The sequence below is a fragment of the Lampris incognitus genome, chromosome 2 (assembly GCF_029633865.1).
Source record: "Lampris incognitus isolate fLamInc1 chromosome 2, fLamInc1.hap2, whole genome shotgun sequence".
In the NCBI taxonomy this organism is placed as follows: Eukaryota; Metazoa; Chordata; class Actinopteri; order Lampriformes; family Lampridae; genus Lampris; species Lampris incognitus.
Genome location: NC_079212.1, coordinates 134,897,787 through 134,923,033, shown reverse-complemented (window position 1 = coordinate 134,923,033; position 25,247 = coordinate 134,897,787). Strand labels below are relative to the sequence as shown.

The 25,247-nt window shown below is 44.6% G+C and overlaps 1 protein-coding gene and 1 long non-coding RNA gene across 3 annotated transcripts in view; one reads left to right on the top strand and one right to left on the bottom strand.

The window, feature by feature from the left end:
* Positions 1–4,694: 4,694 nt before the first annotated feature.
* Positions 4,695–25,247, top strand: part of LOC130107424 (uncharacterized) — a 54,992-nt gene continuing 34,439 nt past the window's right edge. The window contains exon 1 of the long non-coding RNA XR_008809811.1: positions 4,695–5,599. This is a non-coding gene — a long non-coding RNA (uncharacterized LOC130107424). The remainder of the gene's footprint in view (positions 5,600–25,247) is intronic.
* On the bottom strand, positions 5,590–23,784 carry LOC130107421 (protein Wnt-2b-like). 2 transcript variants are annotated; one of them, XM_056274024.1, is made up of 5 exons: positions 23,304–23,784; positions 20,359–20,579; positions 13,220–13,497; positions 12,459–12,723; positions 5,590–6,270 (listed from the first exon to the last, which is right to left on the bottom strand). In XM_056274024.1, the coding sequence occupies exons 1-5, from the start codon at positions 23,432–23,434 to the stop codon at positions 6,041–6,043; spliced, it is 1,125 nt and encodes a 374-aa protein (XP_056129999.1). In that variant the 5' UTR covers positions 23,435–23,784; the 3' UTR covers positions 5,590–6,040. The 2 variants fall into 2 exon arrangements, with proteins under 2 accessions (XP_056129999.1, XP_056130000.1); XM_056274025.1 differs by lacking the exon at positions 23,304–23,784 and adding an exon at positions 22,225–22,335.

Genomic DNA, 25,247 nt, shown 5'->3' with positions numbered 1-25,247 from the left:
ATAGACGAGGTAATTTACCATGTCCATATAAGTTAGTGGAGGAAGCTTGTCTGGGTCGTGGCTCCATTCTTTCCTTGGCAGCTTGTAGGGATCAACGTCAGGGCATTCAGTTTTGTCAAATAACGACGTTTGGCATCGGGACATAATTTGTCCCTGTAGCTATGTCACCTTTTCTTTGTGTCTTTATTTAAACATCTCAGCGAGGTAAGGGTAAAGGCAAATGTAACGCGAATATATGGCTAAGTCAATGGCTAAAGTGCTAGCTAATTCGTAAACAATGCCTCTGATCCTTGGAAGATGGCGCCCGGCGTCGCGTTGCCCTTGGAAACGGCCCAAATCCGAAAGACTGATTCTGGCTGCCACCGGACAAGATTTTTCCCGGCAAATTGATTTACGGCAAGGGAAGTTTGTGAACCACCACCCAGTAGCAGGCTATGTAATGCCGGACGCGGGAACAGCCGAAGTAACTGTCGAGAAACTACCCAGCAAAAGAAAAAGAACTCAGTTGACGGAGGAGGCAAAGAAGGCGAAGAGGGAGAGTGATAAAAGACGAGATAAAACAAGAGTGAACCTCGGACGGGCATAGCCATAGAGAAAGCTCCGGGACTTGAGAGGGTTCCAAACCATTTCAGGTGGCATTATTTCTACGTGATCAGTGAGTAACACAACCCGCCTACTTATTAATACTACCGGATGCTTTACTCTGCCTTTGTCATACCACTGAGATCGGAGTTTATCGTTAAAATTGGGATCCTTACGGTTGTTTCTTGCTTTGAACAGTAGCCAGGCTGCTAGCAGTTAGCCTTGTTGATAATGCTACCGCTAGCTAACGGAGTTGCATGCTCTGAGGAAAACCGAAATCGATTGCGCTGGCAGCGCATTGTCTTTGCAACAGCGGCGCAAACAATGATACCGCTTGGGAACGCTGGGGGGCGGCGGCGGGGGGGTTCTCAATTACCAGATACTTGCATCAGAATCCGACTTTTCCTGTTGTTAATCGGTGTAAGGAGTGTGGATGTAATCGATGAGACAAATGGTAGCCCTAAAATCACACGTATGGCCAGACGAGAGATGCCGGCGGGTCGAGTAACTGATTTCCGGGTGGCGAAAATGTGGTAACTTGCCGTGTCACGAATCACATTAGCATAGAGGGCGTGTCCGTAGCGGGACGCTATAAAAAGGAAAACACGCCCTTTTGGCTCGAAGGAATACGGCTGTATTGGCAGAGCGGCATGTTCGTGAGGCGAGTAGTCAACTTCCGCTGAGAAAGAGGAATCGTCTTCCATTTCCACATCCTCAACCTCAATGCTGCTGTCGGTGGAGTCGTCGCTCGCCATTTTTGTTTGTTTGTAAAGTGACGACGGAGCAGGAAGGGAGCAGTCACCATTGAATTTCTCGTTTTTCTACGGCAAGCGGTTTTAGCCCCAATGTTTAGCACAACCAGCCACAACCACACGACCACCCTGAATTTCCGTAGCCAATAGCTATGAAATCATGAAACCACGCCCATCTTCCGGTTATAATTCAAACCACCCGTGTTAAAAATGTGCTCAGAAACAGCATGAAAGTATCTCTTTAAGTGTTTGGTCATGACACCGTGACAGAGGACACATGCTGGGGCAGCTTTTCATGCTTGAAAGTTTCTGTAGAAATGAATTAAACTCAACTTCTGATAGATACAGGCCACCATTAAGAAGAATACACTTGAGAGTATTTATAATGATTGATAGGTTTGATGGTGACAACAGCAACAGCACTGACTGAAGTCCCCCATAGTCACATTGGGCTTCATTCATCAATCGTTTGTACGTACATATTTGTTCTTACACACCCATGGAATTTTATTAGCCCTGAAGTTTGTCTCTCAGAGACCAGTCTAGAACCTGGGTAACCCCTGAATTTAGACACCAGTTGGTTAACACTTGTGTTTTTGCAAACCTGGGTGATTGCTCGTTGCAAGAGGTAGACAATAGATGTTAGGGCGAAGAAATTACAAATGACTAGGGATGGGCGATACCACTGATTTTCTTTTTAATTCAGTAACAATTAAGGCTAGTATCCCGATACTGATAACTTTAAAAAGCCTTCTTGTGTACACAAAAGCAGGGAATATTTGGGATTTCTAGAGTGAAAATTGGTAAATGCAGACACACATCTGAAGGCCTTGGCATTAGTATTAAATAAACTACCAAAGATCAGACTTCTCTACTGACTGGCAGGCTGTAGCAGACAGCATCTCTTTCCCTGTGTTTAGCAAGGGCAAAACCAGGGTATAGACATTGGGGGGTCCAAACGATGGCCCTCCCCAAGAATTTTTTGAGTGCGTTTCCCACAATTCTATGATATTTATATATGAAAATTCACACATTTAGAATATAGTTTTTAGGACTTGCCTTGTGACCACATATCATTATTTCACCAGAAGAACAATAGCTGACCTTGATCATTATTTCACAAGAATGCTCAGCCATTTCACAGTGGCTGACCTTGATGATCATTCTTTCACCAGAAGAACAATGGCTGACCTTCATGATCATTTTAATTTGAATATTCTGCTTTTATTACTAGTGTAAACTACTAATAAGACACGTTAGTCCGTAGCTAACGGGTCTGACCCTTTAGCCGAGCGGTTAGTGATGTCGCCTTGTGGTGCAGTACACCCCGTATCGAATACCGCACCGGGCAAGAAAATAACCGGTTACACTAGTTTTATTTACGCTGACATGTAGGTCTAAGTTAAAACTAATGTTATCAAGCTGTTTAGTCTTGCATTCCAATTTCTCAGCTGATCATCTTTATCTCCAGAGCCTGTCCCTGTCTAGCCACTCCCCTCACCATGCCTCTCCCCGTCTCTCTGTGCTGACTGCACTGTGACCAAATACCGTTATATTACCAGAAGAACAATGACTGACTTGGATTATAATTTTAATTTGATACATTGAATAATCTGCTTGTATTACTCATTTTATTTAATGTTTTTAATGTTATCATGCTGTTTAGCTAGCTATATAGTAAGTATATAAAGAACAGTGGGCAGCGTGGTGGCCCAGTGGTTAGCATTGTTGCCTCACAGCAAAAAGGTCCTGGGTTCGAACCCCAGGGCATCTCAGGTCCTTTCTGTGTGGAGTTTGCATGTTTTCCCCGTGTCTGCGTAGGTTTCCTCCGAGTGCTCCAGTTTCCTCCTACCATCAAACAGACATGCATGCTAGGGTTAATACTTCTGCCTGTGCCCCTGAGCAAGGCAATGGAAAGAAGAACTGGAGTTGGTCCCCAAGTGCTGCAATTGCCCACTGCTCCTATACAATAGGATGGGTTAAATGCAGAGAACAAATTCATTGTAATGTACAATGACAAAATAAAGTGGCTTTCAAATTCAACAGTGTACAATGTACAGTAGTAACAGTTACCTGAAATGTTAGCTATTGCCTTGTCTACTAAGCTAACGTTACCTGTTTAGGTATCTAGTTACTGTCTGAAAAAAAACCTTGTATGTCCAACTGCCAGTGTTGACAGGTGTCCTGCCAAGGTGTGTATCCCCTGATAGAAGTGTGCCCCTGTCCTGCTTTCTTCGCTTTTTAGGTAACATTACTCCGTTTGTTCCCCTCCCCTGCCTTACCAAAAAAAAAAAAACCCATCAGATTACCATCACAGCACAGAACGACGTTAGGAAAGCTGATTCTGAACATTTTTAGCAAACGTTAGCTAATAGCAGCAAACAGCATGCTAAATCAGACAGCTGAGTTGTGTATGGGGGGAGGGGGTCACATACTTATGTTTTCCTTAACATACGTAAATAAATTGGAAATAAGAGACAGGTCTGTTGACAGGGTATATAAAAGGATGAAATATTTATCATATTTTCTACTGTATATTGGGGGGGCAGTTGGTATTTTCTCAGTATTGGGGGGACATGACCCCCACCAAAGAATGTGCGGTTACGCCCAAGGCGTGCTGTGCCGTGCCACTGCCTTTCTATAAACTATGTGGAGCGGAACGAGAAGGCGGAAGGAAAGGAGTCCCTATCTTAAACAACAATTGCCAAAAATAGAAAATAAAGTAAAAAATATATATATATCACTAGTTAAACACAGTACCTGGTATTGTTTTTTTTTGAATATGAGAATTGATTCTCAAAACCTAACCCTCGGGATTGGAGTATCAATACTTTGGTATCGATCCACCCACTAGGGCTGCACGATATATTGTTTCAGCATTGCCATCGCGATGTGCGCATGTGCAACAGCCGCATTGCAGGATGTGCAATGTGATGTAAGACAAATTAATCCAAACACCTCATGCTACAATTTTTCTCATTTTCCATGACTAATCTACAAGAGAAGTCTGTCCGATACGACGTAATTTACTCCGACTAATTGCTTAAAACTCTTGTCATTTCTTGCTCCGTTTGGACAAATGACACATTAACGTGTTCATCTGCTTCTCGACTAGTGATGTGCGGATTGTAGTTGTAGCCATGGCACCACAGTTAATCCGCGGATAGGGTGGGCCGAGCCGTAAAAATTAACATTCTGATTAATAGCGGATGGGTTATGGGTGGGTGACATAATACATAATTAATAGGGAAAATATTAATTACATTCTCTAAAATGTGAACATATTTTAAGCTTTATTTTTCGTTAGGTACGAATTAGCAGACTAGACTCTCATTGCACCAGTTTGGGGTGTCTATTTGTCTTAACCAGCAATGAAGTGAAAAACCAAGAGAAAGTTTAAAAAGGAGAATTAAAAACAAAAAAATGGAAGGGCAGAAAAGTTCCGTGTGGGAGCGATTTAGTGCAATACTTCACCATAACAAGTCAAGTGCTGGGTATGTCATATGCAACAGCTGCAAAGCGCTGTATGTATATGATAGCCACAAAACTGGTACCTCAAACCTCAAACATGGTGTAATATGTTACCATATCATCACGCTTGCATATATATCCCACTGAGAAATAATGGCAATATGTGATCGGGTTCTGGTCTCTAAATTGGAGAAAATAATTCATTCATGTGGGTGGCAGGTGGATGATGCATACATGCAGATTCGGATGACATCAGAGCCGAACCACGCATCACTATTCTCGGCCGTCACTCTGCTTTGTCTGTCTGGCTCCATCTTCTCTTCTTCCCGGCGAATGGCGAAAAAAGGCCCCATTTCACAACAACTCCCCTTCAAAATCACCCTGATGATTCTAGAATGATTAATTCTGGTGAAGTCATCTGGTGAAAATTCCTGTATTTTTTCATATCGCAATATATATATCGCAGAGAAAAAAATATCGCAATGTGAGTTTTTTTCCCAATATCGTGCAGCCCTACCACCCATCCCTACAAATAACCATCGGGCTTTGCTTCTGACTGTCAGACAATCTTAGAGAGCTAAAAAAAATTCCATGGGTATGTAAGAACAAATTTGTACATACGAATGATTGATGAATGAGGCTAATTGTTCATATATATGTCATAGAATAGAAACTTTTTTTTTGTTCACCCAGGGATTTCTGTCTGTATTTAGCAACAATTCTATGTCCACAAAAAGCCTCTGACAAGCTGTTACGACACTCCATCTGACCAACCACCCAGCCAACCCCAAAAGGTAAGGCTTTCTACAAATTAACACTTACAATTTGCTAGTTTGTTCGTAGTCTATTAGAGTTGTACTCGCTTGGAGCAACTTGCCATTGTACCATAAACAAAATGCTGTGTAGCAATACTGCACAATGATGTGATGTTCTTTTAAACTAATAAAAACAGTGTCAGTGTCTGTTATTAAGATCTCAAAGATCTCTGTCTCGCCTTGTCTTTCTTTTTTTGCCTCTGTCCATCCTAAGGCAAATGAGACTTCGAACTCAGGGATTTGCTCACAGTCTTTTTAAAGGACATGTCCAACAAAGTAGCCAAGTCAGAGCCGGAGGTAATGAAGTTGCAGTACCGGGTCATTGAAAGGATTGACTCAGGATCCAGTGGTGCACCGCGATCAGTCACTCGCAGATTTGATGACTCAAGGGAGGGAGCGATTAGTCCAGGTTCTCCTTTTTCAGGTCAGGTCCAGCCAATCGGGTCGCTTGTGTGGTTTGCAGGTGTGAACGTCCACCACGTCTTCACAGTCCTTGCACTCCACTGCGCAGCACCACTTAAATTTGCACTCACACTGGGTGACGCGTTTGATGCGCATGGTGTCATAGCCCCGCCCACAGCACATGACCTCACAGCCGTCTGTGCCGCGTGAGGACTTGTTGCAGACCCTTCCTGCCGTGCCCAGGGAACCTGCAGGTGGAAGAAGTAGATGAAAGTCAACCAGTGTCAGCTGGGTCTTTTTTTCTCTCTCTTAGTTTTCGCCATTGGCCATATCTGTTATCAAATTCTACTCACTGGCTTCATTTTGTAGATTTTGGACATGGGACCACCGCTGGACTCAGATTTACAACGGTGCCTTATGGGACAAGTGAGCAGGAGTCTTAAACATGTCCTTTAAATAACAAACCCCCCTAGTGTCTCAGTCAGACTGTGTCCATGACTGTCCGTTATCTATGACTTCTTTATGGTGCTGGCCGGCTAGTTTATGGATGGTTACTACTACCTACGTTAAGTATAGGCTGCTACTTCCTTCAGGGTGAACCAGACAGTAGATCAGCAATGTCATCCACCATTGATTATATTGGACATTTCGTTGTATAACTTTTAACGTTCAATTTCGTTTTCACTTCCAAATGCATGGTTTAGATAATTGAGTTAAATTGGAGTTGTTGAAATATGTCTGACACTCCTGTTCAGATGTCCCATAAGACACCGTTGTCCGATGTTAAAAATCTCCAAAATGAAGCAGAGGAGTAAAATGATATCATAAGCAATCTGCACAATGGCAGAAACCAAGAAAATTGTTTTTTTTTAAATTAATTATGCCATAAGGATTACCCATCAGTCATTTGATAAAGTTAACTATAAGCAGAGCCCAGCTAAGCCAGCTCCAAAGGAAAAAAAATCCGCTCATGACAAACATTTATTCATCTTATACTAAACTTAATTTAGGATTATTGAACTCCGAACTATGTTTCCAGTACCTCTCTCCTCATTCTAGACAAATTATGTGGCGCAAAAAGTGCAACTTTGGAAGAAAATGAGAAGTATAAGAAATCTGCAATTATGTGTCATCTGTAAATCTATAAAGTTTATTTTTGGACCTTGCTGTTATTTTATAAGCTGAGTGTTTGAAGGCAAAGACAAACTGCTGGAGAGATCAGGTCAATCAACAGTTTGATAGCTTATGTTTTGATCTGAGAGAGACAAAGGTTATTTGTCTCTCTCTCACAAGAGCATATTTTGAAAAGTAGGCTGTGAGACATTTGTCTAAATCCAGTATTGAGGTTCATTAAACAGAAATGATGCCTAAAAGAGATAGATACTATCATATTTTCAGGGAGAAGTAGAGGAGATATTTTCAGTTTTTGTTTCCCTGTGGACCTTCTGTGGGCCCACAATATCTGTTCGATAAGTAATATAACAAAGTTGATATTTGGGACTTTAATCTTTTGAGTGCAAGAAAAATTGAGAATCTTGTGGAGTTTTGGAGGCAATGCAGTTAAGATGAACGAGTTTAATAAAAGAGAGAGGGAAGTTTTTGTCAGCAGAACGAGTTTAATAAAAGAGAGAGGGACGTTTTTGTCAGCAGAAGTCGGACTCGGGATTCACTTGAGCCAAAGACGTGTATATGGACCAGTTCCATGGAAAAAGTACAACACAACACAGTGATGAGTAAAGTTCATTAGCGGAAACATCTATGAACAAACAGTATGCTTCATGCTGGTGTTCAGTCAGTTCAGTGTTCAGTCAGAGACTGCTGTTCTGGGATTTGGAACATTCTAGAAAGACAAATTGTGATTTGTTTTGTCAGCTTCAGACACTGTACACATTTCAGTGACTGGTTGGAAATATATGAACCAAGTCTTTTAACAAATATCCGAAGTCTTTTAACAGTATCCAAAACAAATTTGTCCCCTCCACCTCATTCTGTAACATTAAGAATATTGATTTATCTGCTCGTTCTAGTGGAATTGATGACCTCCCTAGAAAAGGCAATTTATCCACCCGAGATGAACTGGTCTCTCATTACAATGATGGACTTTATAGTCTTTTAAATGATCTTGCTCCTTTAAAAACCCAGTCTGTTTCCTTTACCCACTCTGCCACTTCGTTTACACCTGCACTACGCAAGCTTAAAGCTAAAGGCCGTCACCTGGAACGCCTTTACACGAAAACTGGCCTTGTTCATAAAGACATGTATGATGACCACACTTCATTATAAGGAGGCTCTGTCCACAGCAAAATCGTCTTATTATGCAAATTTAATTAGATCAGGCAAAGGGAACACTACAGCTCTGTTTTCCATGGTAAACAATATTTTACAGCCACTGGACACTCTTGCACCTCACCTGTATTCAGTTGCTCAGTGTAACACCTTCATGACCTTTTTTAATGCCAAACTTGAAAATATTCATCAGCAATTGACCTCATCGAACAATACCGCATATAGTTCGTCTTATTCACCCTTCTATGTTCCCCTCTCTTCTTCACTATCTAGTTTTAAACTCCAAACTGTTGCTGAAATATCTGGTCTTATTCACAAATCCAAATCATCTAGTACCTGTCAGCTAGACCCCCTTCCTACTCATTTAGTAAAAGCCTGTCTACCTTCTCTATCCTCTTTAATAACTGATATCATACATTCCTCTCTTAACTCTGGCCTTGTTCCCTCATCTCTCAAAACAGCTGCAATAACTCCAATACTCAAGAAACCTGATGCAGACTCCAACAATTTGAATAATTTTCACCCAATCTCAAATTTACGATTTCTTTCTAAAACACTTGAAAGAACAGTCGCATCTCAGGTACACGCTCACTTGATGCTCAACCATCTGTTTGAACAATTCCAGTCTGGTTTTCACTCCATGCACAGTATGGAGACAGCCTTGGTGAAAATCACTAATGATCTGTTAATGGCAGCTGACTCTGGGCTCTTAACCATACTTGTCCTTCTCGGCCTGAGTGGAGCCTTTGATACCATTTCACATAACATTCTCCTTGAGAGATTAGCTTCTATTGGAATAACTGGCACGCCCCTTGACTGGTTTAGATCATATCTGTCTGGCTGCGCTCAGTTTGTCCAACTTAAAAATTTGAGATCACAGTCCTTTCCTGTTACTACAGTGTTCCCCAGGGCTCTGTATTGGGACCCCTCCTATTTGTTATTTACTTATTACCTCTTGGCCATATTTTCAGGAAATTTAGCATTCAATTTCACTGCTACGCAGATGACACCCAACTTTATCTATCCACCAAGCCTACCTCCACTCTTCCACCCACTTCCCTTTCTGACTGCTTACTAGAAATCAAATCCTGGTTTTCATACCACTTCCTCAAGCTTAACAGTAATACAACTGAGGTCCTCCTAGTCGGTACTAAATCTACTGTGGCTAAACCTGATAGTTTTTCTCTGACTATTGAGAATTCTATAGTTCCTCTATCACCTCAGGTTAAGAGTCTGGGTGTCATCTTGGACAGCACATTATCTTTTAAAGCTCACATCAACAATATTACTTGGCCTGCATACTTCCACCTACGCAATATTATTCATCTTCGCCCGTCACTTACACCTAACAGCACCGCCATACTCATTCACACCCTGGTTACATCCTGTATTGACCACTGCAATTCTACCCTCTTCGGTCTTCCCCTCAAGTGTATTCATAAACTTCAATTGGTCCAGAATTCAGCTGCCCATATCATTACCAGAACTCCTTCCATAGATTATATCACTCCTGTTCTTCAGCAACTCCATTGGCTCCCTGTTAAATACCATATTGACTTCAAGATCCTGCATCTCACCTTTAAGGCCCTTAATAACCTACCTCCTTCTCTTTCTGAACTCCTTCATATCCACACATCCTCCCGCACTCTAAGATCCTCTTCTGCTCTCCAATTCAGTACACCATTGGCCTGCTTGACTACCATGGGGATCTAGAGCCTTCAGTCATTTTGCCCCCACCTATGGAACCCTCGTCCACAAGACATTCGCAACATTGACTCTCTTTCAACCTGCAAATCCCATCTCAAAACGTACCTTTTCGAACTGGCATATTCAGTCTGCTCCACGCTTCATTGAGTTTTCTGCTGACGATGATTTTATACCTATCTGTTGTATTAACTTTTTATTGTCTACCCTGCTTTGTTTTGATTTATGCTGTCTGATACCATGCTGGTTGTTTTTTTTTTTTTAACTGTGTTCTCTAAGGTGTCCTTGAGGGCTCTGACAGGTGCCCACAAATAAAATGTATTATTATTATTAAATACGGACATATGCCATAGTAGGATGGCTAATTACAAGGATGTTGGGGTTTTTGGGGGGGGGGGTTAGCTCTTTAGAAAATAGATCTTTAGGTGTCTGCGGGTGGAAAGCCAGATGTGGGTATGTGTCCTGGTCGCTGCACTAGCGCCTCCTGTGGTCAGTTGGGGTGCCTATTCAGGGGGGAGGGGAAACTGGGGGGGAATAGCGTGATCCTCCCACCCGCGATGTCCCCCTGGTGAAACTCCTGACTGTCAGGTGAAAAGAAGCGGCTGGCGACTCCACATGTATCAGGAGACATGTGGTAGTCTGCAGCCCTCCCCGGATCGGCAGAGGTGGTGGAGCAGCGACCGGCATGGCTCGGAAGAGGGGGGTAATTGGCCAAGTACAATTGGGAGAAAAAAATATCTTTAGGGGTTAGGGCTTCTAAAGAGTATAAAGATATTGGATAGCTAGTAAATGTCCCTTACAATGTTTAAAACCAGCACTTAAATACTGTTAACTCGTCAACACTTGTGGCTTAAAAGAGCAATTATTACTTTACTTTGTTCTTTGGAAGCTAGTTCATTAACTTTTTTAAGTTTTGCTGCTCAATCCATGTGGGAAAATATTGTTATCTGTTGCCATAGCCCCAAATTATTACAAATGTAAAATGGTTGTGATGTAATATTTCACTTTATTAAAACTTGTACAGTGTATATCACTGATTCAGTGATATCTGTTTTCATGCAAAATTCACCACCAAAATTAGCACTACTAGATATTCATAGATGGAAACATTTTCTCGTTTGCACTTTGGAAAAAAAAGAAGTGTCATAGCAGTCATTGGTAACTCATCCTCTAGAGTGACTACCCCTGAACTTTTATAGAGTTGTGTATGTTGAAAACTGAAAAGGCTCTACCAAAGTAAAATGTCAACCCATTGGCTTGTAACTGGAGATGTGCTTACAGATCAAAAACAATAGCTTCAGAATAAAATCCCTGGATTGAAGACGAGACAAGAAGGCAGATAGTCCCCCTTCGGCTTTGGAGGGTGAAGCTTAATGGAGACCAAAGAAAGGATTTGGACAATAAGCCTGCATGTATCCTTAGGGTGAGAATTCCTATAGAATGGAGATTAGTGGTGAGGAAGGGTCATAAGCTGCTTTTAAGATCACCTATTCACCTTTAAAAAAGGGTAAAGGCATCCTCCCTTCATAGCAAACAAACCCTCGTTGGCCATCAATGGACAGCCTTTATCTCTATCTAACAGAGGAAGAGCAGTGAAAGATGTTGATGAGATGCTGCCATACCTGTCCAGAGTATCATAACTAGTCTATTAATAGTGAATTATTGAACTTCTTTAGACTTCTATTAAAAGGATCAGATGGGGGGACAGAGCCTAACCAGGCAAAGCATCCACTGTGGGAATTAAGGGGAGATGTCAAAGGTCAAATAATTGAACTCTAAGCTGTGAAGGAATGCAGGGCCTTCTGCAGATGAGTCCCTGATTCTCACAGTTTTAGTGAAACTGACACAGTGCTGCGCTGATATCTATCTGTCTCATGTTGCTCTTTTCTTTCAGTGAAGACTGGCAAATAAGGTGAAAGATGATTAATTAGTCCTTGTTATAATGCTGTTGGTTGTTTCGGCATCCAATGTAGGACTCCGTGAATTGAGTCGTTGCACCTCTCCTGTATTGACAATTTCAAGATTTTCCAAACTACTTCTTGAGGGATGGTTTGCTTTAGCCATGGTTCAACAAGCAAATAATACAAAATAACTATTTAATAAATAAATGTTGTACATCTAAATGGACAAAACTGCACTTTTAGCAAGGTGGCTTAGTGGATAGCATTGCTGCCTTACAACAAGACCAGTGTGTGGTGTATGCATGTTCTTCTTGTGTTTGCGTGGGTTTCTTCCAGGTACTTCATGTTTCTCTGCTCTGTCATGTAAGTCGAATCTGAGACTTAAACATTGCCCGTAGGACTGAATAGCATGTGAGTGATTGCATGTGTGGGCCCTGTGATGGACTGGTGACCAGGACCTTCTACCTAAATGCATGCTGGGGTGGTACCCTGAATTGGATTAAGAATTTATGGACAATGAATAAGTGAATTAACTCTAAACCCACCTGCCGTGCGGTCCATCAGGCAGTAGTCTGGTGAGTTCTCGACGTATACTAGGTCGTTCTTCATGGTTCCCTTGAAATTCCTGTCAGCCACCATGAAGCCGGTCCCATCCTGGTTCATGGTCACCTCGACGGCTGTGTTGTATTTCTTGCGCAGGTAGTCTCCAGTCCGCCTGAAGTCAGACATAGCCAGCCAGCAGGTCCTTGTAGTGCAGGAGCCACTCATCCCGTGACACTTGCACTCCTGCTTCATAAAGCGCTTTACTGCCTAGAGCAGAGGTCAGAGGTGACAAGGGTGTTAAGTCAGTGATGTTGCCCATGGCGTGATTAATGTTTGGCCGTCCAAGCCGGCACAGTTGTTAACCGTGTAATCATAAAGCTAAGCGGATGCTGCTTGAAGTTCACTTCTTACAGAGAAATCTCAAACAGCAATACAGTTTACAAGTCCAGGCTTTCATAAAAAGCATTGAAATAAGAACTTAAATATTGACTAATATCATGATATTCTCCTCACTCAGAAACAACTTATTTTGCAGTAAAATCTGGCAAAAAGTGCCAAAAACTATTGTTCCATTTCTGTCCATTATAGCTGGGAGTGTTGGGAAGACGTATATTACTACTGAATTACCAAACCTAAGATATTTTCCTATATAGTTCTTCTTTTAAATCTAGAAAGGAACATTTGATTGTTCCCAAATTATCCTCCCTCCACCCACCCACCACCTTAACCTTTGGCCATGTCAGACTTCTTCCCTGCTGCTCACCATTCTCCCACAGCGGTTGTTGTGCATGTTCATGAGGGCCCGAGCATCTTTCACCATCTTCTCCCTGGCGTCGACGAAAGCCTTGGCAAAGCTTATCCCATAGTTGATGTTGTCGCTGCACCCGCCCCAGTCGAAGCTGCCGTGGTCATCGCGGTCAAAGCCACGCTTTTGGCTGTCACAGCTGCAAATCTTGAGCTCACCTTGACTGCAGGCCCTGGTGATGGCATAGACCACTCCTGCCGACGAGATGGCGTACACAAAAGCCGCCTCTCGGCTGCCTAGGAAGATGGGGGAGATATAAATTAGGGCATTACCATTACCCAGAGGGTATCGTCTGTACGATGTTGTTATTGAGTTAAATAAGGTATGAACTTATATGTCAGTAGTTGTCACTGGACAACTACCAACCAATATGGGTAATATTTTCCCAAAAAAAAGCATCAATTTATCTCTTTTAGCACCGAAATACACTACTCTTTAACTTACATCAGTTTGATGATATTCACTTTGCTTTGATGTACACTACAAATTTATGGAAAGAGGATTCATGTCAGCCCTGAAATATATATATGTGTGTGTGTGTGTGTGTGTGTGTGTATGTATGTATGTATGTATGTATGTATGTATGTGTATATATGTATATATATATATATATATATACATGTAGTGGATATAAAAGATGTAAAACAATTAAACCAAGATAAATTATGTCAGAACTTCTTCAACCCTTAATGTGAAATTGCAACCTATAAAAAAAAGGGAAAAACAATCAAACATTTTAGGGAAAGAGAGGAAAAAAATACAGAACTTACAATAAGCACACCCTTTTACAATTGGGGATGTAGCTGTGTTCAAAATTACCCAATCACATTAAAAAAAATCATGTTAAATAGGGGTTAGTATACACCTTCCATCAATTAAAATGGCTCTGATTAACCCCAAAATAAAGTTCAGCTGTGCCTGTGGGATTTTTCTGACATCTTCTTGGCTGCATCCAAGTGCAAAAGCCATGATCCACAAAAAGCTTACAAACCATGGACAGGCTCTCGTTGTTAGAAAGGTATCAATCAGGAGAGGAGTGCAAAGGAATTTCCAAGGCATTAGATGTACCTTGGAACACAGTGAAGACAGTCATCAACAAGTGGAGAAAATATGCCACAACAGTGACATTACCGAGAACAGGACGTCCCTCCAAATTGATGAGATGATAAGGAGAAAACTGGTCAGGGAGGCTGCCAAGAGGCCTACGGCAAACATTAAAGGAGCTGCAGGAATTTCTGGCGAGTACTGGTTGTTCCCTACATGTGACAACAATCTCTTGGATTCTTCATATGTCTGGGCTATGGGGTAGGGTGGCAAGATGGAAGTCTTTTCACAGGAAACAAGACAAAGTGAAAACCTAGTATATGGCTGGACCGTGTATGGTCAATGTCCTAAATTGTGGCCAGTTGGTTGCAGGGATAGTCAGTGGTAGTTTTGACATTGTGAATTCCTGGATATTAAATGTTCATCTGCAATATTTTGTAGTGGTCCCAGTAATATTTGTTGTTAAAGTATACTGAAGTAGTATATTGCATTGACATGGTTAAGTTATGGTCGAATTAAAAAAAAAAAGAAGCTATGAATGCAACTGCAAGAACAATACTTTCCACTCATAGCTTGGGATGTTTGATTTGAAAGAAAACTGAATTTAAATGCAATTATAACTATCCTAATTATCGGTTAACTCCCCCTCCTCTCTTATCTGTCTCAATTTGCGGATATCTTTTTCTAAGACTTACTCTGTATTGAGTGTTTTGTCAGAGTGATTTGGGGTGCTTTAACTGTGCGCTCTCCGGCATACCTCTCAGTGCATGAAGAGCTGTTTTCTCTCTTACTCTGCTTTATGCCGGACTATTACAGTGCGTACCCAGATGTGGAAAGAGCAGCAAAATGTTCTGTTCTTAGCATTTCAGTAGTCTCCACGAGCAGCAATATATTCTGTTCATTAACATGTGATTAATGTGGAATGAGCTGGAACTGCTGCACAGATTCATTTTGAAAGAGCAATGACCAATAGGGAAACTCCCACTTCCCAAAATAAACCCAAAACTCCCACTTCCATGTTTACTAGCAACATCATTGGTCGGCCAACCAGTCGTTTAAGTTAACTTCAGTGACATCGCAGATCACCTGATCCAGCGGCCCAATCATGTAACTTTTTCACTCAGTCACTCTAACATGATCACTCTGTCATGGTCATTCGCGGTTGTAAGGCTGGCTCCGCTGACCTGTCCAGCCAAAATAAAAAAAACCATCCAAGCCCGACTAGATTTTGCTGAAAGATACAGCCAGTCTCCCAAAACCATGTGGGGAAAATGTGTTATGGTCTGAAGAGACCAAGGTTGAACTTTTTGGCCATAATTCCAAAAGGTATGTTTGGCACAAAAACAACGCAGCACATCACCAGAAGAACACCATACCCACGGTGAAGCATGGTGGTGGCAGCATCATGCTTTGGGGCTGCTTTTCTTCGACTGGAACTGGGGGCTTTAGTCAAAGTGGTGGGAACCATGAATAGCTCCAAACACCAGTCGACCTTTCAACATGACAACGACCAAAAGCATGCATCCACATCAACAAAGGAATGGCTTCACCAAATGGAGACCAACCTTTTGGAATCGCCCAGCCAGAGCCCAGACCTGAATCCAACAGAAAATCTGTGGGGGTGACCTGAAGAGGGCTGTGCACAGGAGATGCCCTCAAAATTTGACAGCTCTAGAATGTTGTTGCAAGGAAGAGTGGGGAAAATATTGCCAAGTCAAGATGTGCCACTCTGATAGACCCCAAAAAACTTGAGTGCTGTAGTAAAATCAGAAGGTGCTTCAACAAAGTATTAGCTTAGGGGTGTGCACACTTGTGCCAGCCACTGTATTTGACATTGTATTATTACAATGAATTTGTTCTCTGCATTTAACCCATCCCTATTGTATAGGATCAGTGGGCAGCTGCAGCGCCCGGGGACCAACTCCAGTTCTCCTTTACATTGCCTTGCTCAGGGGCACAGACAAGAGTATTAACCCTAACATACATGTCTTTTTGATGGTGGGAGGAAACCGGAGCACCCGGAGGAAACCCATGTAGACATGGAGAGAACATGCAAACTCCACACAAAAAAGACTTGGGATGGCCTGGGCTTCAAACCCAGGACCTTTGCTGTGAGGCAACAGTGCTAACCACTGGGCCACCGTGGCACCCAGGGTTATGCAACCAGGTTATTGTAAGTTTTGTATTTTTCTTTTCTTTTTTTTCCCCTAAAATGTTTCTGATTGTTTTTCCCTTGAATTTTGTTGGTTGCAATTTCAAAAAAGTTCTGACGTGATTTATCTTGGTTTCATTTTTTTATATCACAAAAACCTGCCATTTTAACATAGGTGTGTATACTTTTTATATCCACGGTATATAATCCCATACAGTTACACAATATGTCTGTGAATGTTCTCATTCATCCAGGTCATGGTTATCCAAAGGAATTGAATCAAGTGCAACTGGACTTGGTATATATCCGTGAAGACGTTTCGCCTCTCATCCAAGAGGCTTCATCAGTTCGTGCCTTTCTGACTAGACCAAGCTAGTCTTATTGGCCGGTGATGATCAATAGCTCTGATAACGACTCCAAAGAGGATAAATATCTGAGTTTCATCACCAGCCAGTCAGACTAGCTTGGTCTAGTCAGAAAGGCACGAACTGATGAAGCCTCTTGGATGAGAGGGCGAAACGTCTTCATGGATATAAACCAAGTCCAGTTTCACTTGATTCAGTTACACAATGGTTACACAAAATATAAATGTGCATGACATTTAATGGGACACGGGTACACACATATGGAGAAGGACTTTTTTAAACAAAATTTGACAAGACTATTGTGCAGAAGTAACCTTTTTTTGATGGTGTTATTCCGTATGTCTAAATAACACTCTCGCAGTATAATTGCAGCATCACATAATATAGGGGTTAATACTGGCTTGTAGTCTTTACACTTCTGACCTGAATAGCTGACTTTTTGCGGCGTATTCCCAACTGTTTAGGGAGCCTTAGAAATCAGCCCATTTATGGTGGAAGGGCCCAGATAGAAGCAGCATGTCAGCTTTAACATCACACTCCACCCGACTCTCCTTTCACTTTTCTGATGTGCACAGATGGCAGGCCTGTGTTTTCCTTTCAGAGGAGAGGAGGTTTTCAGAAAGGGGATATTTGGTCTGGCTTTTCCTGCTCCCACCTCCCCACTCTCCTCTCTGCTCACGCAAACCAGGCAGATGGAGGAACCGGCGATATGTCAGGGAGTGAGGTTTTGTCTAGCCGCCAGAAACTTCTCCCCAAATATTTACATCTCCTATTACTGTTTATACGTCGCCCATGTGGATATCTCTATCTGCTACTTGTTTTCGGAGAACTTCCACTTTCCCAATCTTTCCTCGGTCGCTGAGAAGGTGAAACCGCTCCACCTTCTCCCCCAGACAGCCCAGTCTGTACTCTGGGGCAAAGTTCAGATTGATGAGAGGCCAGCGCTGGATGGATACGATGCCTGTTCATTCCTATGCTTTGTAGCAGGGGTGGGCAATCTTATCCAGAAAGGGCTGGTGTGGGTGCAGGGCTTTGTTCCAACCAAGTAGTTACACACCTGTGTCTCCTAATCAAGTTCCTCAGCAAAGACTATTGGTTGATTAGTGGGATCAAGTGTGTAACTGCTTGGTTGGAACAAAAACTTGCACCCACACCAGCCCTTTCTGGATAAGATCGCCCACCCCTGCTTTGTAGGGAAACATGGGGGGAAGTCAGGAGACATCTATGAGGATGATCAACCTGAATTTTTTTTGCCCCACAACTCTTGGTGCTGAAATAAACAGCCGACGTACGTGCATGCATAGATTGTAGTTATCGAGTGTGGACTCGGTCTCAAGTCAGCACTGTGAAGGTCTCGTCTCAGACTTCACATCCTAATGAGCCGGACTTGACTCGGGCTCAGAGTGTGGAGTCATGATCATTTTTCAAAGCCCGTCAAGTACAAAACTTTAATTTACTTGTTTTTTTTTAACCGAACATCAACCCCCCCCCCCCCCCCCGAGGAGATCAATAAAGTGCAGTCTAATCTGATTTGTTTACCTTTTTATTATTGATTTATATCTTTGAAACATTGGAATCTGAAACATTTCTCCCTTGGCGAAGGGGGAAAATAAAGCCTAGATAAATATTTCAGTGAAGTTAAGCTGACTTCTGCTATGACGGTAGACTTACAGTCATGCTGTTTTATTGGACTTGTACTGTTCTGGTATCTGTCTTTACACAAGTTTTGGCCACAATGGTTTTGAGTTGGGCTCAACACCTTAAAAGTCTTGGATTTGACTCGGACCTGATAAGCTTCGTTCTGGAAATTTAGTCAGACTGGCCCCCTAAAGGCCGATTCATACTTTCCGCGCCCCCAGGGGTCCGCTTTGGTCCGCGTGACGTAAATGTCATTATCTGCCCGTGTCCGTGAGGGTCCGCGCAGACCCCTGTGCGGACAGCTGTATGAAGCCCAAAATTTGTGACCGCTCAAACTCTACGCATAGAGCAATAACTGCGCATGCTCCAGATGACAGAACGGACGCTTGTTTTGAGGAGTGGTTGTGCCAGCAGATCCGCCGCTACCCAAATTTATATAATATGTCTTGGAAAGAATACAAAGACAGCCAAATGGCGTTGAAGTCCTGGCAAGAAATTGCGCAAATGGTTGGGAGAGATGAAAATTGCAGTGCTGGTTGGTAAACATTATGGCGCATTACCGCCACCAACTGGAATGTGGCGTGGATCGGGAAATGCGCATGCGTGGAACGCCAAACTGGGGCGGACCCACTTCCCCTGCGCGTTATTATTTTTCCCACCTGGATTCCGGGAAGACCCGCCCCAACTTTATCTCTGATTGGCTAACCCTATCCTTAATCCCACCCTAATCCTAACCTTAACCAACCTAATCAACGGAGGCAACGAGTACTAGCCAATCAGAGGCAGAGTTCCCGGAATGCGGGTCGGAAAAAAAACAAGGCTTCCATGCAGTGGTCATACCGGTTTCCTGTTTGTTGGCGTGTGCTATTGACAATGGCATGTTTTTTCGCGATGCCTGCAAGGTTTACCATGGATGAATGTCAGCAACATGCACGGAATTGTCGACAAACCCTCGCTTGCACCTACCAACAAACCGGTGACAAGTTTCAAGTTACATACCAAGTTACGTTCACAATTATGCGCATGAGTATCCTCGTAATTTGTGGACGTAACTTGAAGTTTGTCGACAATTCTGTGCATGTCGTTGACATTTATCCATGGAAAATCTTGCAGGCATCGCGAAAAATACGCCATTGTCAATAGCGCACGCCAACAAACAGGGAACTGGTATGACCGCTGCACTAGAAACCGGAAGTCGTACTTTTTTCTTTTATTCTACAGAAGAAACATTCAAAATACAGCACACGTATACCAAACAGATAGGATAATAAAACATTTCACAAACCCATCGAGCTCTACAGAATCAAAGATTACAACACAGGTCGGCAAGTCGGACTACCGTTATGCAGAGTCGAGTCCCACGCGCCAGTCCAGTTGGTGGCGGTAATGCGCCATAACGTTGTTTGCCAACTGCCATGTACGCCAAGTAGAAGACGAAGAAGAAGAAGAAGAAGCACGCGCGTTAGGAAAGAATTTCTCGCCGTAAGTTCAACGTTATTTGGCTGTCGCTGTATTCTTTCGAAGACGAATTATAAGAATGTGGGTAACGGCAGGTCTCCTCGCACAACCTCTCTGCAAAACAAGCATCCATTTTGTTATCTGGAGCAGGCACAGTCTGCGCCCTTGCTATGCGTACAGTCTGCGGTCACAAATTTTGGGTCGCATCACAACTTGCGTGCGGTCGTCCACAAAGCGGTCTGCACGGACCCTCATGGGCATGGGGCAGATGCCGACATTTACATCACGCGGACCCTCGAAGACCGTCGTGGACACGCGGAGATGGACCTTATGATTGGCTTTGAATTTAGACGTGGTCTGGACTTGGTCTCACCTTGGGGTGGTCTTGACTACCAGGCGAGCATACTCCTACACACACAGACTCACATGCCTCAACTCACTTCGCAGTGTGACCCTGCCAAACACGGTGTGGTCCCGGTCCAGCGTGCTGCAGTTCCAGCGGTGGTGTCTGAACTGGTGCTGACATTCTTTGATCCACTCTTTGGCTCCCTCGCCAATGGACTGCATCAGGTCTGGGTGCCGCTGGCACAGCTGGCGCTGCTTGTTCACCAGACCTGGGATGTTGTCGCAGATCACCCGAGCGCCCAGCGCGCCGATGTACCTGTGGACGCACGTCCCGTCAAATACAGACAAGGTGTGACACAGTTAAACCGCTGACATTTTCAAAACACTAACATGGTGTATGGTGTGGACGGTTGTATCGCCAAGGGAGTGAATCTAGAAGAGTAGACTGGATTCTGATGGAGGGGGGGGGGATTACTTCACACCATTATTATCCAGTATCCAAGCCGCTTATCCCGATTGGGGGCGCGGGATGCTGGAGCCTATCCCAGCAGTCATTGGGCGGCAGGCGGGGAGGCACCTTGGACAGGCCGCCATGCCATCACAGGGCCCACCCACACACCTAGGGACAGTACTGGCGATTCACCTGACCTACATGTATTTGGACTGTGGGAGGAAACCCACGCGGACAAGGGGAGAACATGCAAACTCCACACAGAGGACGAACCGGGACGACCCCCAAGACTGGACTACCCCGGGGTTCGAACCCAGGACCTTCTTGCTGTGAGGCGGCCACGCTAACCACTGCGCCACCGTACTTCACACCGTCTTCATTTTTTTTAAATTAGATAATTCGTCCCTTTCGATAATAACTGCCCCTCTCACCCGTCACCGCCTCACTTCCTGCTCTATTAAGATGTAATCACACACCTACGCACCGACATACGTATGCTTCTTCAGACACACATACACCGACATGGCTACAGACTTACCGAAATGTACATCTATTACATGCACACGCACAGATAGACACACACACACACACACACACACACAGATTAAAGTGCCATATCTTCTATGGATATTGTACTTCGTAAGAGTCAGACACACAAAAGCTGACTTCAGCCTCCAGTCTGACTTCTAGACTGTTCTTATTCGCCTTGTCTCGTTGTTTGTAGGGGTGGTGGTGGTGGTGGGGGGTCTTTTATGAAAAAGCTTCATCGGACAAGAAAAAAGGAGACAGGCGACCAGAGTACACGAGGGACTCCTGAGAGTCCAGCACTCGGACCATTCCCCCTCCAGTATCCCCCGGGACCATATGACCGCGCAGCCTCCTTGACTAAGCCGGCATGCTTGGCTCGCCATCCGGACATCATGATGGTCCCTAATCGCAACCGCATTCTTGTCGCCGGGCCACCAAGGCAGAAACAGGCCCGAGCAGGTGGTTTTCCACTCCTGTTAAGGCTTTTCTCACTTCCACCGTAACTGCCACTATCTGCCTGAGTAGTAAAGCATAGCAGAGCCGCTACGTGTTTTTTATTGTGTTTTAAATATGGACTCTGCCAAAAGACCCCTGACGGTCTCTAGCAGGACACACGCGGAGAGAGACACAGAGAGAGAGAGAGAGAGACATAGAGAGAGAGAGAGAGAGACATAGAGAGAGAGAGAGAGAGAGACATAGAGAGAGAGACATAGAGAGAGAGAGAGAGAGAGAGAGAGAGAGAGAGACATAGAGAGAGAGAGAGAGACATAGAGAGAGGGGGGGGAGGGGGCTGCAAGATAAAACTCACGGCGCTCGCTAAATTGTCACAACAGTTAAAAACAGGCACAAACACGAACCAGAATAAAAACTGCGTTTATCTTGAAAGTATCTCTCTGTCTGTCTGTCTGTCTGTCTGTCTGTCTGTCTGTCTGTCTCTCCCTCCATCTGTCTCTCGCCCACTCTCTGTCCAACTCTCTCTCACCCTTTCGTCCTTTCGTCCTCCCTCGCGCTGTGGATTTCTCTTATTCGACCCCAGTTTAATTCAGAACGGTCTGCGTGAGGCAGGGAAGGGGTCGCAGCATCCCGGGTAGGAGGAAATACGCTTCACGGCTCTACAGAGGAACTGCTGTTCATGACCTTGTCTGCAAAGGAACAGTTTTCAGTTTTAGTCTAAATCCGTGCAGTGCAGGACAGGGACTACTTGTTACGGGGGTGCCCGGATACGTCCAGGAATAAAGCAGTCGGTGACTTATGGCTTGTTTGCAGAGGTTCGGCGTAAGGTTTACAGTCCATCACATATTTCGGGTTTATATTTTCCACCGGGAGCCTGACGCATGGGAAGGGTTTCAGGTGGCGAATGGATGAGGAGGAGACTTACCTGCAAGGTTTATTATTCCTTTTGCAGTTGCGCCCCCCGCCCCCCCCCTCAAGAGAAATCATCCACCAGCACTTATCTTATTCATGCACCAGCGGCTGCACCTGCCACTGAGCAGGGGCAAGATGGATGGATGGGGGAGATTCCCCGCGCGCCATTCATCTTCATAAACGACGCGCACTTGGCCACCATATAAGCGGGAGCGCAGCATCCACATAGGGGCCTATATGGAGCGCATTCCTGTGCAGGGTCAGAAATCAATATGTGACGTTTCAACGCGTTCATGCACGCGGTGGCATCCACAGGTCGGTTTTTTTGGGGGGGGGCGGGGAGCAAATGGCAAAAGAATAGATTTATCAGGGGGAGCGTTTTACGCACCGTTTCTCAATTCAAGTAAATTGAATTTGGGCATATGGTTATGGCTGTAATTCCCACCAAAAAATGTACAAATTTGCAAATTCACGTTGAAGCTCCGGAGTCTACCTGAAAGTGTGTGTGTTGTTGTTTTTTTTAAACCCAGTCCATCACAGAACACCTGCGGCTCTAACTGCTCTGGAAAAAAAGCATCTTTATCTTTAAATACGTTTTCCATTAATTTCGCAGTGCTCATCTGTGCCATTCATATAACAGCTGCATGCACGCGCCCCGAACTTGCCCCCATACACCTTTTGAACGCAGTGACTCACCACCATGACGTGTCCGCTATCGGGGTGAACAGCAGCAGGAGCAACACGGAGGCGAAGTAGATTCTGGATGTGTGTTTGGGCTGACGTCGGCTTACGGAGACGTGTGTGTTCGCGCCGCGTTTGAGCCCCATTATTATAAGCGGTCCTCCTGCAGCTTCACCGAACCCGAGCCGCTCTTCTCCATTCACGCGTCTGCGGACGCTGCGCGGTCAGCATGGCAGGCAGCCCCCCGGGCAGCCGTCCTTCGTCCGGCTCCGGAGCAACATGAAATCAGCGGTACCGAGTTCGGCCAAGTGTTCATGCCATGTGGTGTGATGCCGGCTCCGCAGGTTCTACACAAGTATTTCCATAATCGTCTTTGGCCCACGTCCGAGATTTAAAACGGGCTCTGCGAAACGGCAAGGGACGAGGACGGTAAAACGAACAGTTAAATTGGTTCGTCTCAGCTTTTTTGCGACGTCCGAATAAAATAAAACAGAATAAAATAAAAAAAAACCCGAGGTTAACTTGAATGGTCCATGGAAAACATCAGGGAGCAGAAGCGTTTTAAATGTCACGGGTCCGTTCGCACAAGAGGGAACCCGGCGGGTCGTGGAGCGGTGGAGCGCGCTGTTCTCTCGGGCTTATCCGTGCGGCTAATGAGAGCAGCGTTTCCGGGGCAATGAGACGGACAGGAGCCCTCAGCGCACCTTTCCCTGCCCGCCGTCGGACTGAAGATGCGCCGCTGCGCTCCGGCGCGTCAGCTGTCCGACCCTCCGCCGCCGCGCGCGCGCGCGCACGCACGCACATATACGGTCAGACAATCAGATCGCGGTATGCGGACCTATAGACGGTGGAGGAGAGAGAGAGAGCGTGTGTGCGTGTGTGTGTGTGTGTGTGTGTATATTTAGACTGATGGAAAGTAGGCCCTGCAGTGTGTTGAGGGCTACCGCTATAAATCAACACATCCAGCGTTTCCATTTGGGGACATCCGTTACTGACCTCGCCGACTTTGTTCTGAAAATCATTTTAGAGGCGATTTGTTTGCACGGAGAGCTCGGCGTGTTTTCACCTCCCTTTTCTCGACGAGGAAAACTTTTTTCGCATTGATCAAAATAAAACGAATAGATTAGTTGATGGTTAAAGTGGTGTTGTTCATCGTTTTTTAAATGAAATCTGTCTGAGCGATTTAGCAAGTGCACCAGATAAAGGTCTGCTGTGCAACTTTGATACGTCTTGCTGTTAAGGTGTAAAGTTGTTGCTCTCTCGTATTCCTTCCCATTACCTTTCGCCATGTCTCGTATCTATCTATCTGTTTGTCTGTCACTTACAGACAATAGAGAGTAGACCGCCAGTCGCTGCTATTATTGCATGTATTCAGATTCAATTTACAGTTAAAGTCGATTTCGATGTGAGAATATTGTAGCGAATTCGGGGGGGCAGCCCGAGAACCGCCACAGCCGGGACGCGAACCCCTATCTCCTGCACCGCAAGCGACAACGTTAACCAGTCGACTAAAGGATATGACCCGTTAGTCAAGGACCAACGTGTGTACTTATCCATGCACGTTACAATATGAATCATTTGCAGAAATCAGGACATTTGAGAGGTGTGTGCGCGTGTGCGCGCGCGCCTTCTCCTGGATCGCCCCCTTGCCGTGGTGGAGAAGCTTGCGTGTACCAATGATCTCAAGAGCTATGCCGTCCGGCGCTTGGCTCCTGGTAGGGTCACCCAAGGCGGATAGGTCAAGAGGGAGCTTCCAGATGAAGCGCGATCCAACAAAGACCTCAGCGGCGGAACTGGTGGAAGATGTCTCCAGGTCACAACAGCAGTGAAGGTGGATGAAGGCTGCAACGGAGGGTGGTCCCCAATCGTCTTGGTTCTCCATGCCATTGGACTCTGGCCGTCCCCCTGCCAAAGACCGTGTGGTGGCTGCAGGCGCATCAGCCACTCCACGTAAAAAGC

Coding starts and splice junctions, on each gene's coding strand:
- LOC130107421 (XM_056274024.1), bottom strand. CDS start 23,434: ATGGGGCTCAAACGCGGCGCGAACACACACGTCTCCGTAAGCCGACGT. Junction 12,724..13,219: donor ACAACCGCTGTGGGAGAATG/GTGAGCAGCAGG, acceptor CCTCTGCTCTAG/GCAGTAAAGCGCTTTATGAA. Junction 6,271..12,458: donor CCTGATGGACCGCACGGCAG/GTGGGTTTAGAG, acceptor TTCCACCTGCAG/GTTCCCTGGGCACGGCAGGA.